The 14,847-nt window shown below is 52.5% G+C and overlaps 1 protein-coding gene across 16 annotated transcripts in view; it reads left to right on the plus strand.

Moving 5' to 3' along the window:
• DNM1 (dynamin 1) overlaps positions 1-14,847 on the plus strand; it is a 52,851-nt gene that overhangs the window by 16,255 nt on the left and 21,749 nt on the right. For 12 of the 16 annotated variants that reach the window (XR_001880700.1, XR_001880701.1, XR_001880699.1 and 9 more), the window contains exons 4-10: positions 176-379; positions 1,113-1,211; positions 1,306-1,466; positions 3,438-3,580; positions 3,708-3,843; positions 4,039-4,106; positions 5,515-5,653. Coding sequence is in view for 13 of the 16 variants with exons in the window: in XM_017848260.1 (XP_017703749.1) it covers positions 176-379; positions 1,113-1,211; positions 1,306-1,466; positions 3,438-3,580; positions 3,708-3,843; positions 4,039-4,106; positions 5,515-5,653 (950 nt within the window). In the remaining 3 variants the exon portion in view is untranslated. Of the gene's footprint in view, positions 1-175; positions 380-1,112; positions 1,212-1,305; positions 1,467-3,437; positions 3,581-3,707; positions 3,844-4,038; positions 4,107-5,514; positions 5,654-7,268; positions 7,408-14,847 lie in introns of all 16 variants that reach the window. The other 4 variants (XM_017848263.1, XM_017848267.1, XM_017848269.1 and 1 more) reach the window with 1 other exon arrangement.

The raw sequence follows: 14,847 nt of genomic DNA on the forward strand, positions 1-14,847 counted from the left end.
TCCGCTCACTTCCGGCCACGCCTCCAACATGCAGCCACTTTCGCCCTGAGATTTCCTAGTCCCGCCCACCTGCCACCCTGCTCCCAAGCAGCTCCTCTAAGCCCCGCCCTATTCCTTAACCTCGCCCGCGGCCACTCCCCTCGCCTTGAGCCCGCCCTCTCGCCGCTCTGTCCAGTGCTGAACCTGACCCTGGTGGACCTGCCCGGAATGACCAAGGTCCCGGTGGGGGACCAACCTCCCGACATCGAGTTCCAGATACGGGACATGCTTATGCAGTTTGTCACCAAGGAGAACTGCCTCATCCTGGCCGTGTCCCCTGCCAACTCTGACCTGGCCAATTCTGACGCCCTCAAGGTCGCCAAGGAGGTGGACCCCCAGGGTAGGTTCCCACCCGGTGACCAATGCACAAAGTCCCAGGCTTGCGGGCTGTCTATTCTTAGTGTAAAGGGGAGCCTCTGAACGGTCTAAGAATAGTGGTAGGATCAGATTTGTACCTTTAAAAATAATTGTGGGGTCAGGCATAGTGGCCCATGCCTGTAATCCCAGCACTTTGGGAGGCCAAGGCGGGGGGATCGCTTGAGCCCAGGAGATGGAGACAAGGCTGAGCAACATAGTGAGACCCCATTTCTACAAAAAAATTAAAAATTAGGCGGGCACCGTGGTGCACGATTGTGGCCCCAGCTACTCATGAGGCTGAGGCTGGAGAATCACTTGAGCCTAGGAGATTGAGGCTACAATGAGCCCTAATCGCACCACTGCAGTCCAGCATGGGCAAGAGTGAGACCCTGTCTCAAAAAAGAAAAAAAGGCCAGGTGCAGTGGCTCACACCTGTAATCCCAGCACTTTGGGAGGTCAACTTGGGAGGATCGCTTGAAGCCAGGAGTTGGAAACCAGCCTGGCAACAAAGTGAAATCCCATCTCTAACAAATAAAAAAACAAGAAGAATAAATAAAAATCATTTTGGCTACTCTGTGGAAAATGAATAAGGGGGAAAGAGAGGAGGCAGTGAGCGGGAAGGGGACCGCGGAGGCAGGGGGGCGGGAGTGGGAGTGCATGGAATCATGTGTGAGAGTGGGTGCAGCTGTAGACAGCCCTCCCGCTGGTGCACCCAGGCCAGCGCACCATCGGGGTCATCACCAAGCTGGACCTGATGGACGAGGGCACAGATGCCCGTGACGTGCTGGAGAACAAGCTGCTCCCCCTGCGCAGAGGTAAGCAGGCCATGCCCCTCAACCACTCCCCAGCCCTTCCCCACCCCTCTCCTCCCCTTGAGGCTGGTTGCCCTGACCTTGATACTGTTCACAGGCTACATTGGGGTGGTGAACCGGAGCCAGAAGGACATTGATGGCAAGAAGGACATTACTGCCGCCTTGGCTGCTGAACGAAAGTTCTTCCTCTCCCATCCATCTTATCGCCACTTGGCTGACCGTATGGGCACGCCCTACCTGCAGAAGGTCCTCAATCAGGTAGGTGACCAAGCCAGGATGGGCCTGGGGAAACAAGCATGAAAACAGGATAATTTAAGTGTGTTCTGAGAGTGACCAGCAGAGGTTAGCCTCAGATAGACAAACTGAGGCTCAGAAAATCAAAGCAACTTTCCCACAGCCCCACAGCCAGGTAGCAGCAAAGCTTCGCTGACATTCCTCTGTCTGGGACCTGCCAGGGAAGCCCTGGAAGTCCCCAACATGGAGAAGGCCAAGACCTATGTGGAGGGTGTCATGGGGAAGAGCTTGGGTTTGGGGCCAGGATTCAAGTATACTTGGCTGAAGACCTTGACAGGGAATCCCAGGGGCTTTCTCAGGACTTTTCTCCATCTGGAATGGGGCATCCAGAACTGAGGCGTGTGTGTGTGTGTGTGTGTGTGTGTGTGTGTGTGTGTGTGTGTGTCTGTCTGTCTGTCTGTCTGTGTAGGCAAGACCTGGGTTCCACTCCCAGCTTTGTCATTCCCCCTCTGAGACACTCTCTCTGGCTCTCTGAGCCTCTATTTCTTTTTTCTTTGTTTTCTTTTTTCTTTATTTATTTATTTTGAGATGGAGTTCTGCTCTTGTTGCCCAGGCTGGAGTACAATGGTGCGATCTAGGCTCACTGCAACCTGCGCCTCCTGGATTCAAGCCATTCTCCTGCCTCGGCCTCCCAAGTAGCTGGGATTACAGGCACACACCACCACGCCCGGCTAATTTTTGTATTTTTAGTAGAGACAGGGTTTCACCATGTTAGCCAGGCTGGTCTCATATTCCTGACCTCAGGTGATCTGCCCGCCTTGGCCTCCCAAAGTGCTGGGATTACAGGCACGAGCCGTAATCGTGCCTGGTCTCTAAGCCTCTATTTCTGCATCTGTAAAATGGAGACAATGGTGATCAGACCTGTTTCATAGGATTGTTGTAAAGGTTCAGGGAGATACTGTGTGGGGGCCCTTAGCAAGGAGTGCTAGAACTTGAGAATGACCTCAAAGGAGGCTTTAAACCCAAAGGGTCCAAGGGGCAGCCCTCTAGCCACCCCTGCCTCAGACACACGTCTAAAAATATTAAATTGGAACGGTATGGTGGTTCACGCCTGTAATCCCATCACTTTGGGAGGCTGAAGCAGGTGGATCACTTGAGGCCAAAAGTTCGAGACAAACCTGGCCAACATAGCGAAAACCTGTCTCTACTAAAAATACAAAAAATTAGCCGAGCATGGTGGCGAGTGCCTGCAGTCCCAGCTACTCAGGAGGCTGAGGCAGGAGAATTGCTTGAACCTGGGAGGCAGAGGTTGAAGTTGCAGTAAGCCAGGATCACACTATTGCACTCCAGCCTGGGTGACAAGTGAAACTCCGTCTCAAAAAAAAAAAAAGAAAAAAGAAATAAAATAAAATATTGGCTGGGCGCGGTGGCTCAAGCCTGTAATCCCAGCACTTTGGGAGGCCGAGGCGGGCGGATCACGAGGTCAGGAGATCGAGACCATCCTGGCTAACACGGTGAAACCCTGTCTCTACTAAAATACAAAAGAAATTAGCTGGGCGTGGTGGTGGGCGCCTGTAGTCCCAGCTACTCCGGAGGCTGAGACAGGAGAATGGCGTGAACCAGGGAAGCTGAGCTTGCAGTGAGCCGAGATCGCGCCACTGCATTCCAGCCTGGGCGACAGAGCGAGACTCCGTCTCAAAAAAATAAAAATAAAATAAAAAAATACAAATATTAAATTGGCCAAAAATCAGGAAATTCCAAATGCAAATCCAGATTTCTGGCTTTATTGAAAATTATGCACCCATTAATTCAACTAATATATCTCTGCAAGCTCCTTCTATGAACCAGCTTTCATGCCAGTGGTCCGGGCAGCAGTGGCAGGGCTGCCCTCCTTAGCTCTCCACCTCACCACGTTCACACAGTCCCCTGACATCCAAGTCCCTTCCTGGCCCTGTGACCATCTGTCCTTAACCCTTTCCTCATCCTTACCCCCAGCAATTGACGAACCACATCCGGGACACGCTGCCGGGGCTGCGGAACAAGCTGCAGAGCCAGCTGCTGTCCATTGAGAAGGAGGTGGAGGAGTACAAGAACTTCCGCCCTGATGACCCGGCTCGCAAGACCAAGGCCCTGCTGCAGTGAGGCTCCCCCAGCTCCTGCTCCTATCACTGAATCCCCGCCCCCAGCCTCTCAGCATGGGGCTCTCCCAGGGTTCCCTTTGCTGGGCTGCTCCTGCCTGCTCAGGCCACACCACTCTCCCCCCAGGATGGTCCAGCAGTTCGCCGTAGACTTTGAGAAGCGCATTGAGGGCTCAGGAGATCAGATCGACACCTATGAACTGTCAGGGGGAGCCCGTATTAACCGAATCTTCCACGAGCGCTTCCCCTTTGAGCTGGTCAAGGTAGGTCAGGCAGCCCTGGGGACAGGATGGCTCAGGACCCCCTCACCCTCACTCAGGAGTCTCTCTGTGTGTGCTTTTGCTGACCCCAACCCCAGAGGCCCTGATGCCCAGCCCTGGATGTGGTATGGGCCCTGTCTTGACCTCCCAGGTAGGAGGACAGGCCCTGACCAGCCTTTTCTCTGCTTTGCTATACAGATGGAGTTTGACGAGAAGGAACTTCGAAGGGAGATCAGTTATGCTATCAAGAATATCCATGGCATTAGGCACGTATTGGGGCCTGGGAGGGGGGCTGAACTCCAGAAGCAGGGGGTCTGGGACAGAGGCACAGGGAGTGATGAAGTGGGCCTCCCTCAGGAAGGACTGAGAGCTCTGTTCCCCAGTCCTCTCGACCCCAGCTTTTTGGCTCCCTGCATGACAGGTTCCAGCTTGGGGAGGTGGACCCGGGCCACCCCGCCTACTGCAACTTGCTGGGCCAACTGGGCACAGCCCAGGGCGCAGGTGGCCGGGGAAACACCCTCTGGGGCTGGGCCCATCCCCAGGGTGAGATAGCTCCCCTAGTGCCACCCGGGTGACTGGGCAAAGATGCCCAAACCACTAGGTAGGGCCTGGGGTGGAGCATCTAAGTATGAAGCTGTGTCCTTTTATGATGGCCGGGGACTTTGCAACCCTCCAGACCCTCCTGTATTCACATTAGCCCAGAGTCAGTCCCATTCCACCCCACTGCCCTCGTTCTAGGCAACCTGTGGAGCAGGAAACAGGATTGGGAGGTGGAATCTGTTCCTCAAAAGCTTAGATCCCCTTCAGGGGCCCAGATCTATGCTGTGTTCATCCAACAAATCCACTGGGCAGGAAAATTTAAAGCACCTACCCTCTGCCAGGCAGTGAACAAGACCCAGTGTCCCCTGCTCTCATGCAGGTTCATTTCCAAGATTTGGCATGGAATTTACTTCCTGATAACTGCACTGGCCAATTCACAGAAAAAAAGATCTCTTTCCTAGTCTTAAAACAAAACACTCTATTCCTGGAAAGGCTCTTATGGAGAACCCAGTTTGGCAATTTTCAAGCCATTTCTGGCCATAGAAGCTTCTGTATGCACAGACCCTTATGAGGAAGCAAGACTTATATATCAGATACTCAGTCCTCTCAACCACCTCGTCTTGCCCCAAAGAGCCTCAATTGAAAACCTTTCATTAGGGCCCGGCGCAGTGGCTCACGCCTGTAATCCCAGCACTTTGGGAGGCCAAGGCAGGCAGATCATGAGGTCAGGAGATTGAGACCATCCTGGCTAACATGGTGAAACCCTGCCTCCACTAAAAATACAAAAAAAGGAGCCAGGCATGGTGGCGGGCGCCTGTAGTCCCAGCTGCTCAGGAGGCTGAGGCAGAAGAATGGCGTGAACCCAGGAGGCAGAGGTTGCAGTGAGCCCAGATCGCGCCACTGTACTGCAGTCTGGGCAACAGAGCGAGGCTCTGTCTCAAAAAAAAAAAAAAAAAAAACCCTTCATTAGAACCCCTCCCTCCCATTTTACAGCTGGGGACACTGAGGCCCAGAGAGGGGTAGTGGAAGGGCCCTTCGGGCAGAGTTCATGGGCTTGGGGAGGGGCCTTGGCCTGGCCCTCCTGGTTGGCACTGGCCTGTGACACTGTGCCCTTCTCCCGCTCCGGGCGTTCAGAACGGGGCTGTTTACCCCAGACATGGCCTTTGAGACCATTGTGAAAAAGCAGGTGAAGAAGATCCGAGAACCGTGTCTCAAGTGTGTGGACATGGTTATCTCGGAGCTAATCAGCACCGTTAGACAGTGCACCAAGAAGGTAACCCGGAGGCCCGGGCCAGCCCCCACTGCCTCTGCCCCGCCCTGCACTGCTGCCAGGCGCTCCCTCCCCATGTCCCCCCCCGCCTCCTCGGTAGCATGTACAGACCTCAGCGGGGTGGGGAGGCAGGCCGCCACTGACCAGGAGAGAATGTGCCTCTGAGGGGGCCTCACCCACCCCTGGCCCCAGGTCTGGGGACCCAGGGATTGGACATGGGTGAGACGGGGATGATGGCTGGCTGTTTACCCCAAGAGCCCACCAAGAGCTCCCTCAGCTCAGAGAATAGGGCTTGAGGGGACCCTGCGCCCCCTCCCTGTCCTCAGAGGTGTCATCTTTGGGAGCTCCAGGGAGGGGTCTGGGGAAACCTTAGCCTTGGAGACAGGTGAAGTGCAGGGTCTTCTCGGGCACTGCTCGGTGGGCCTGGGTGGCCAGAGGGGTGCAGAGGACCCAGGACTAGCAGGTGCCCTGGCTCCCCGCTGTCCTTCATCCTCCCCATCCTCACTTCACCCTCACGCAGGACCCTTACGCAGGGCCTCTCCCTCCCTTCCATCCACATTTGGCCTTCCAGGGATAGAGCCCTTCTCCCATCTGCGCCACCACCCAAGCCTCACAGAACCACACAGGGAGGCAGGACAGGGAGGACAGTGCTCATTTCACAGCACGAACACTGAAGCTCCAGGAGATCAAGTGGCTTGCCCAAAGTCACAGTAGTCAGGAGGTGGCAGAGCTGTTACTTGAAGCCATGGCTCTGGACTCCAAGTCCAGTGCTCCTCGATTCCACCCTCCAGCCTCCCTTCCTTTCCTCTCCCCACTGCTGTCCTGGCCCCTCTCTATCACCACCTCCACTCTTTCTGTCTTTCCTCTTCTCTTTCTGTCTTTTGATTCCACCAAACCCCTGTGGAAGAGAGACAAGGAATGCCCCTTGAAGAGAAAGGGAGGGTCACGACCAGAGCAGGGAGCTGGAGAGTGGAGGTCAGGCTGCTATGCTGCAACTCCAGGAGGCCACCTCTGCACCATGATTTATGAGGATGGAGCCCCTTGGAGTTGTGCAGTGCATGGCCTGGGCAACTGGACGCGGCAACCCTAGAGATAGGAAATGGTGCTGAGGTTTGGAGTCAGGATGAAGCAAATTCCAGGACACTGGGAAACATAGAATTGAACAGGATGGGTGGATGAGGTCCTGGCCTTGTCCTGGCCTGGGTCAGCTCCTTAGAAGAACCCAAGGCTGTGGACGAAGATGGCACTGGGAGAGAGCAGGCAGCCTCAGTGAGGCCGAGGAGCAGGGGAGCATCCCTGGGAAGAGGATCTGAACTCAATAGGGGTATTGTACGGAGCAGGGACTTGGTCCCTCGTACCTCTGGCCATACCCACGGAGCCCAGGGGATGCTTGGCAGCACCTGGGAGGTGCCGACCCCGGGTGGCGAGGGAGGGCCGGTCCCACGCTCACATTGTCTTCTGTTCTCTCTCTCTTTATCTGTGTCGATGTCTCTCTCTTCCCCCATGCCCGTGCCATCCTCTCCACCCCTGGATTCCTGTCTCTGCTTGGCTTTCACCCACTTCTCCTCCCCACCCACGGCTGCTCCTCCTCCTGTCCCCACCTCCTCCCCGGGTGCAGGACGGGCCTCTTCACACCTGACCTCGCTTTTGAAGCCACAGTGAAAAAGCAGGTGCAGAAGCTCAAAGAGCCCAGTATCAAGTGTGTGGATATGGTAGTCAGTGAGCTCACAGCCACCATCAGAAAGTGTAGCGAAAAGGTATGACGGCCGCCTGGGCGGGGCTGGACCTGGCCGTCCATTCCTTGTGGCCATGGCCTCCCGTGGGCAGAACGATCTCCTGAGCAGGCCTCACGGCTACTCACAGGGACCCAGCCCTAGTGTTTCCTGCCAGTTTCTAACCCTGGGTACTTGCACTCATGACTCCTCCAGGCCCCCATCCCTGCCAGAAGACTTGACTCCAACCCAAGCCTCCTTGGTGGTACCTATGCCAGTGATGAAGATATGTTAAGGAGATGGCAGCTGTTTAAAGAGCACCTACTATGTGCCAAGCACAGGCTAAGTGCTTGCCCTTACTATCTGACTCAGTCCTCTCAACCACCCTGAGACGTGGGTAGTGTTGTTATTCCCATTTTGCAGATGGCAAAACAGAGTCTCAGAAAAGAGAAGCAGAGTGTGATTCAGATTTAGGAAGGTCAGAGGAAAGGGTGTGAGGTCAGGGACTCCTGGGCAGGGGGAGCTGTCCTAGTTCCTCAAAACCAATTTGCCTAAAAGCATATTGGATTACTCACTTTACAGTGAGTAATCTGTGCATGCTAGACAGGGGCGGCCTCTTTTGAGTTGTCTGTGACTTTTTAGATGCCTTTTCCTATTTGTCTGCTTTTGGGCATTTTGAGAATTTTTAGCCAGGTTGTCTAAAGCAGTTCTTCCCAGAGGAGTGCAAGAGAATCAGTTGCCTGCAGGAGCTTCTCCAGCAGGCTAAATCAGAGGCGCCAGGGGTGAGCCCAGCCTCACCTGTATCTGAAGGACTTTCCTATGCTGGTGGGTGGAGGCACATCCGCCTTAGCATTGAGTTTCAAATAAGCATCAATCATCTCCATTCCTTTTTTTTTTTTTTTTTTGTTTTCCGAGATGGAATCTTGCTCTGTCACCCAGGCTGGAGTGCAGTGGCACCGTCTCGGCTCACTGCAACCTCTGCCTCCTGGGTTCAAGCATTGTCCTGCCTCAGCCTCCCGAGTGGCTGGGATTACAAGCATGCACCACCACCCCTGGCTGATTTTTGTATTTTTAGTAGAGATGGGGTCTCACCACATTGGCCAGGCTGGTCTCGAACCCCTGACCTGAGGTGATCCGCCTGCATTGGCCTCCCAAAGTGCTAGGATTACAAACATGAGCCACCGCGCATTCTTTTTCACTGAGCAGTGTGTTGTGTAATCCTTGTGTGTTGCTACATAAAGATTGACATAAAGATTGGGTCTCAATGCCTTTTTTTTTTTTTTTTTTTTTTTTTTTTGAGACAAGTCTTACTCTGTTGCCTAGGCTGGAGTGCAGTGGCATGATCTTGGCTCACTGTAACCTCCACCTCCTGGGTTCAAGTGGTACTTCCACCTCAGCCTCCCAAGTGGCTGGGACTACAGGTGAGCACCACCACGCCTGGCTAATTTTTGTATTTTTAGTAGAGACAGAGTTTCACCATGTTGGCCAGGCTGGTCTCAAACTCCTGACCTCAGGTGATCTGCCCACCTCAGCCTCCCAAAGTGCTGGGATTACAGGTGTGATCCACCATGCCTGGCCGGTCTCATGCTCTTTAACTACTGAGTTGTATTCCACTGTAGAAATGTGGCATGATTTATATGTTCAATGTCCTCTTGACGGACATTTAAGTTTAAATTTTTTGCTTTTTTTTTTTTTTTTTTGCCTTCACAAACGATGCTACAGTGAACATCCTTATAGATGTATTTGTAGTACTTATCCCGTTGTTTTTTCTTTCTTTTTTAGAGACAGGGTTTTGCTGTATCTCCCAGCGTGGAATGCAGTGGCACCATCATAGCTCACTGCAGCCTTAAACTGGGCTCAAGTGATCCTCCCGCCTCAGCCTCCCAAGTAGCTGGGACTACAAGCACGTAGCACCACACCCAGCTAATTTTTTTGTTTGATTGTTTTTTTGTTTTGTTTTGTTTTTATTGTTTATTTTTTGTTTTTTTTTGGGGGGGGGGGACAGAGTTTCATGCTTGTCGCCCAGGCTGGAGTGCAGTGGTGCGATCTTGGCTCACTGCAACCTCCATCTCTCAGGTTCAAGCGATTCTCCTGCCTCAGCCTCCCGAGTAGCTGGGATTACAGGCGCCTCCCACCATGCCCAGCTAATTTTTCATATTTTTAGTAGAGATGGGGTTTCATCATGTTGGCCAGGCTGGTCTTGAACTCCTGACCTCAAGTGATCCACCCACCTTAGCCTCCCAATATGCTGGGATTACAGGTATGAGCCATCCTGCCCAGCCTAATAATTTTTTTGTTAAGACAGGATCTTACTATGTTGCCCAGGCTGCTCTTGAACTCAAGGCCTCAAACAGTCCTCCTGCTTCAGCCTCCCAAAATGCTGGGATTATAGGCATGAGCCACCATCTGGCATCAGTCCCTTCTTGATGGACATTTGGGTTGTTTCCAAATTTTACCATAATTACTGCTTTCCTTTTGGAATGAGAGTCAAAGTGTTTCATGGTTTTTAAATGTTTATATCTAGTAATCAGTCTTCTAGGAATCTATCCTAAGGAAACAATCGCAGAGAAAGAAAAGCAAAAATCTATCCACAGAGATATTCATTGTCAGGCTATTTAGAATATTGAAAAACTGGAGACTATCTGGCCAGGTGCGGTGGCTCACGCCTGTAATCCCAGTACTTTGGAAGGCTGAGGTGGGTGGATCACAAGGTCAGGAGTTCAAGACCAGCCTGACCAATATGGTGAAACCCTGTCTCTACTAAAAATACAAAAATTAGCCCGGCATGGTGGCACGTACCTGTAGTCCCAGCTACTTGGAAGGCTGAGGCAGGAGAATCGCTTAAACCAGGGAGGTGGAGGTTGTAGTGAGCCAAGATCACACCACTGCACTCCAGCCTGGGCAACACAGCAAGACTCCATCTCAAAAAAAAGAAAGAAAAAAAGAAAAATAAAAACTGGAGACTATCTAAATATTCACCAATAGGAAAATGGTTAAGTAAACTGTGATAAATCTTTTCAATAGAATATTACACACCCATTAAAATGTTTATATAGGCCAGGCACCACGGCTCACACCTGTAATCCCAGAACTTTGGGAAGTTGAAGCAAGAGGATTGCTTGAGGCCAGAAGTTTAATATCGGCCTTGGCAACACAGCAAAACCCTGTCTCTACAAATTTTTTTAAGAATTAGCCAGGTGTGGCAGTGTGTACCTGCAGTCCTTGCTACTTGGGAGGCTGAGGCAGGAGGATGGCTTGAACCAAGGAGTTCAGTTGCACTACTGCACTCCTGGGTTATTTTAGAGACCCTGTCTTTAAATAAATAAAAAAGAAGTTAGAGGCCAGCCTAGGCAACATAGTAAGACCCTGTTTCTACAAAAATTAAAAAAAATTAGCTGGGCATGGTAGCACACGCCGGTAGTCCCAGCTACTTGGCTGGCTGAGGTGGGAGGATTGCTTGAGCCTGGGAGGTCGAGGCTGCAGTGAGCCATGATTGTGATCACACCCCTGCACTCCAGCCTGGAAGACAGAGCAAAACCCTGTCTTTAAAAAAAAAAAAAAAAAAAAAAAAAGCTTGGCCATGTGCAGTGGCTCACGCCTGTAATCCCAGCACTTTGGGAGGCCGAGGCAGGTGAATCACCTGAGATCAGGAGTTTGAGACCAGCCTGGCCAACACAGTGAAACCTGTCGCTACTAAAAATAGAAAAATTAGCCGGGTGTGATGGTGGGCACCTGTAATCTCAGCCACTCGGGAGGCTGAGGCAGGAGAATCACTTGAACCTGGAAGGCGGAGGTTGCAGTGAGCCAAGATCATGCCACTGCACTCCAGCCTGGGTGACAGAGTAAGATTCCATCTCAAAGGAAAAAAAAAAGACAGGGCAGGGGGCCGGGCGTGGTGGCTCATGCCCGTAATCCCAGCACTTTGAGAACCTGAGGTGGGTGGATCACAAGGTAAGGAGTTCAAGACCAGCCTGGCCAACATGGTGAAACCCTGTCTCTACTAAAAATACAAAAGTTAGCTGGGTGTGGTGGCGGGTGCCTATAATCCCAGCTACTCGGGAGGCTGAGGCAGAGAATTGCTTGAACCCAGGAGGCAGAGGTTGCAGTTAGCCGAGATTGAGACATTGCACTCCAGCCTGGGTGACAGATCGAGACTCCGCCTCAAAAAAAATTAAAATTAAACATTAAAAAAAGATGGGATTTGCTTGTCCCTCCTTGGGGGAAAAAGAAAAGCAGGTTTCAGAAAAGAATATATGGTATTTTGGAGAAAAAATAATGTATGTGAATGATAAAATCCCAAAAGCGTATTCACCATAGGAATCTTTTGATTTTCACTTCACAGATTTTATTACTGGCATGCAGTAGGCACTAAGAAACATGAAGGTTTTTTTTGTTTTGTTTTGTTTTGTTCGAGATGGAGTTTTGCTCTTGTTGCCTAGGCTGGAGTGCAATGGCGTGATCTCGGCTCACTGCAACCTCTGCCATCCAGGTTCAAGCAATTTTCCTGCCTCAGCCTCTGTGTAACTGGGATTACAGGTGCCCGCCACCACACCCAGCTAGTTTTTTGTATTTTTAGTAGAGACGGGGTTTTACCATGTTGGCCACACTAGTCTGGAACTCCTGACCTCAGGTGATCCACCTGCTTCGGCCTCCCAGAGTGCTGGGATTACAGGCATGAGCCACCACGCTCAGCCCACTTCATACATTTCAGTCATGCTCTAATCTTTTTTTTTTTTTTTTTTTTTTTGAGACGGAGTCTCGCTCTGTCACCCAGGCTGGAGTGCAGTGGCGCGATCTTGGCTCACTGCAAGCTCCGCCTCCTGGGTTCACTCCATTCTCCTGCCTCAGCCTCCCGAGTAGGTGGGACTACAGGCACCCGCCACCACACCTGGCTAATTTTTTGTATTTTTAGTAGAGATGGGGTTTCACCGTGTTAGCCAGGATGATCTCGATCTCCTGACCTCGTGATCCGCCCGTCTCGGCCTCCCAAAGTGCTGGGATTACAGGCGTGAGCCACCGCGCCCGGCGTCCTGCTCTAATCTTTTACAGTGAGTCTGTGTGATTTTTTTTCTTTGTCTTTTTTTTTTTTCTTGAGACAGAGTCTTTCTCTGTCGCCCAGGCTGGAGTGCAGTGGCATGATCTCGACTCACTGCAACCTCTGCCTCTTGGGTTCAAACGATTCTTGTGCCTCAGCCTCTTGAGTAGCTGTGATTAAAGGCATGTGTCATCATGCCCAGCTAATTTTTGTAATTTTAGTAGAGATGGGATTTCACCATGTTAGCCAGGCTGGTCTCGAACTCCTGACCTCAAGTGATCCACCTGCCTCAGCCTCCCAAGTGCTGGGATTATAGGCATGAGCCACCGTGCCCTGCCATCTGTGTGATTTTTGTGAGCAGAAAAAACTGATCAACAAATATTTGAAAAGGAAAGCTTTGGTCTACAAGGAGGAAACTGATACTTTTGCCATTTTGTTGTTGTTGTTGTTGGAGACAGAGTTTCGCTCTTGTTGCCCAGGCTAGAGTGCAATGGCACATCTCGGCTCACTGCAACTTATACCTCCTGGGTTTAAGCGATTCTCCTGCCTCAGCCTCCCAAGTAGCTGGGATTAGAGGCACACACCACCACGCCCGGCTACTTTTGTATTTTTAGTAGAGATGGGGTTTCTCCATATTGGTCAGGCTGGTCTCAAACTCCCAACCTCAGGTGATTCACCCGCCTCAGCCTCCCAATGTACTGGGATTACAGGTGTAAGTCACCGTGCCCCACCACTTTTGCCTTTTGACTGGTTTAGTGGATCATAATTATTTTTTTCCTTATAGTCAAAACTCACCCATCTTTGTATGTGTATTTCTTCCTCCCCTCGAGTTTTCTAAGTTTAGCAAGTCACTCCTGCCAGAGGTTTAAAGAGTATGAATAAGTGAACTCTCATTACTCCTAGCCCTGCTGGGATTAGACTTGCCATCTCTGAGTGAAATCAAGAGTTTAATGTTGGGCAAGGGGTGTGCTGCTCAGTTCTCTCAACAACCCTAGGAGGGAAGGTATCATTACTACCCCGTTTTCCACATGGAGAAACTGAGGCCCAGAGCGGTCTGGTCACTTTTCTAAGGAGAGTCAGCAGACAGTGGCTGGCTTTGAACCCAGGGCTGAATGGCTCCAGGGGCTGTGTCCCTGACCGCTAACCCAGGGGGCTCCAGGCTGACCGTCCCCTCAGCCAACGGCTGAGAGGGGAAAGTTCCTTTTGAAAAGCTGGCGAAACGTCCTGGAAATGTTCAGAGGCCGCCAGAATGGAAAAAGTTGCTCAAAGGGAACAGAACTTCTCAAAGGGGTGGAGGCTGCCCTGCCATGGGTGACACGTGGAAAACTTGAGACATGTGACATCCAGGCGGTTAGTGGGAGAATTGGTCATGCTCTTTGGCAAATTGCTCCCTCCTCCTCCCTCCTTCTCCCCACTCCTCCAAACTCTACCCTGGGAGGGAGCACTTGGGACCACCTCAGAGGAGGCCTGCTGGTGGTGACCCAGTCCTAAATGTCTGCCCAGACTTGGAGACTGCAAAGAGCAGGAGCTCTTCCTTGAGCCTCAGGAGCAGTGGGGTCCGCAGGGCCCCTCTAGTCACTGTTCTTAAGCCCCTGGTCTCAGGCTGCCCCTCCCTCAGGCCTCCTGAGCTTAGCCACATCAGCCACACCCTTGGCACAGCCACAGGATGATGGGTGTGATGTGGGCATCCCTCGTGTTGGCACCCTGGACTGATATCCAGGGCACCGCTTTCTCCCCATCCTCCTGCCTCTCCCGATGCCCCTCCTCAAAACTCCTTGGCCCCCATGCTGCCCTCAGAATCACCACCTGTGACTCAGGCACACCAATCCCTGGGCCTCTTCCTCCACTGGGGGACCCACCTGAAGGGCCTGACCCAGCCACGGGAAGAAGGACGAGGAGCGCTCCCAGCTTTGCCCCATCACGCTGCCTGGGCCCCAGGTGGCCACCACGTGGGGAGGATGGACCCACAGGACCGGAGCCCCTGGGGGTGGGCTCCCACCAACAGAAATGCACTGAGTCTCCTCCCTGGGAAGATCTGATCATGGGCCAGAGGGCTGAGGACCCTGTGCCACTCACCCTGGCATCCATCCTTCATTCATTCCCTCATTCTCCAACACGCCCTCTTCCAGCACTGGCCATGGGCCTGGCCCTGCCCCAGCCCTGCTTCAGGGGCAGTTGCAACCCAGTTGTTTGGAGGAGGTGGAGTGGGAGAAGAGTGGAGAGAGGCCCCTAACTCAGCTCTCAGGCAGTCGGGGCAGGCTTTCTGGAGGAGCTGAAGTCCGGCAGAACCTTGTAGTCAAGTGAATCACCTGGGCTGTGTCCAGAGCCCGACTGAGCTGAGGGCACTATTCACAGGCAGAGGGGGATGGGCATGGAGCAACTTCCCCTTCAGCCTCCCTTCATAAGAACTGGGGGGAAAGGGGTGCTGCTGAGCTCCTACCCCAAGGGAG

This window comes from Rhinopithecus bieti, unplaced genomic scaffold (genome assembly GCF_001698545.2).
Source record: "Rhinopithecus bieti isolate Rb0 unplaced genomic scaffold, ASM169854v2 scaffold_29388, whole genome shotgun sequence".
Classification (NCBI taxonomy): domain Eukaryota; kingdom Metazoa; phylum Chordata; class Mammalia; order Primates; family Cercopithecidae; genus Rhinopithecus; species Rhinopithecus bieti.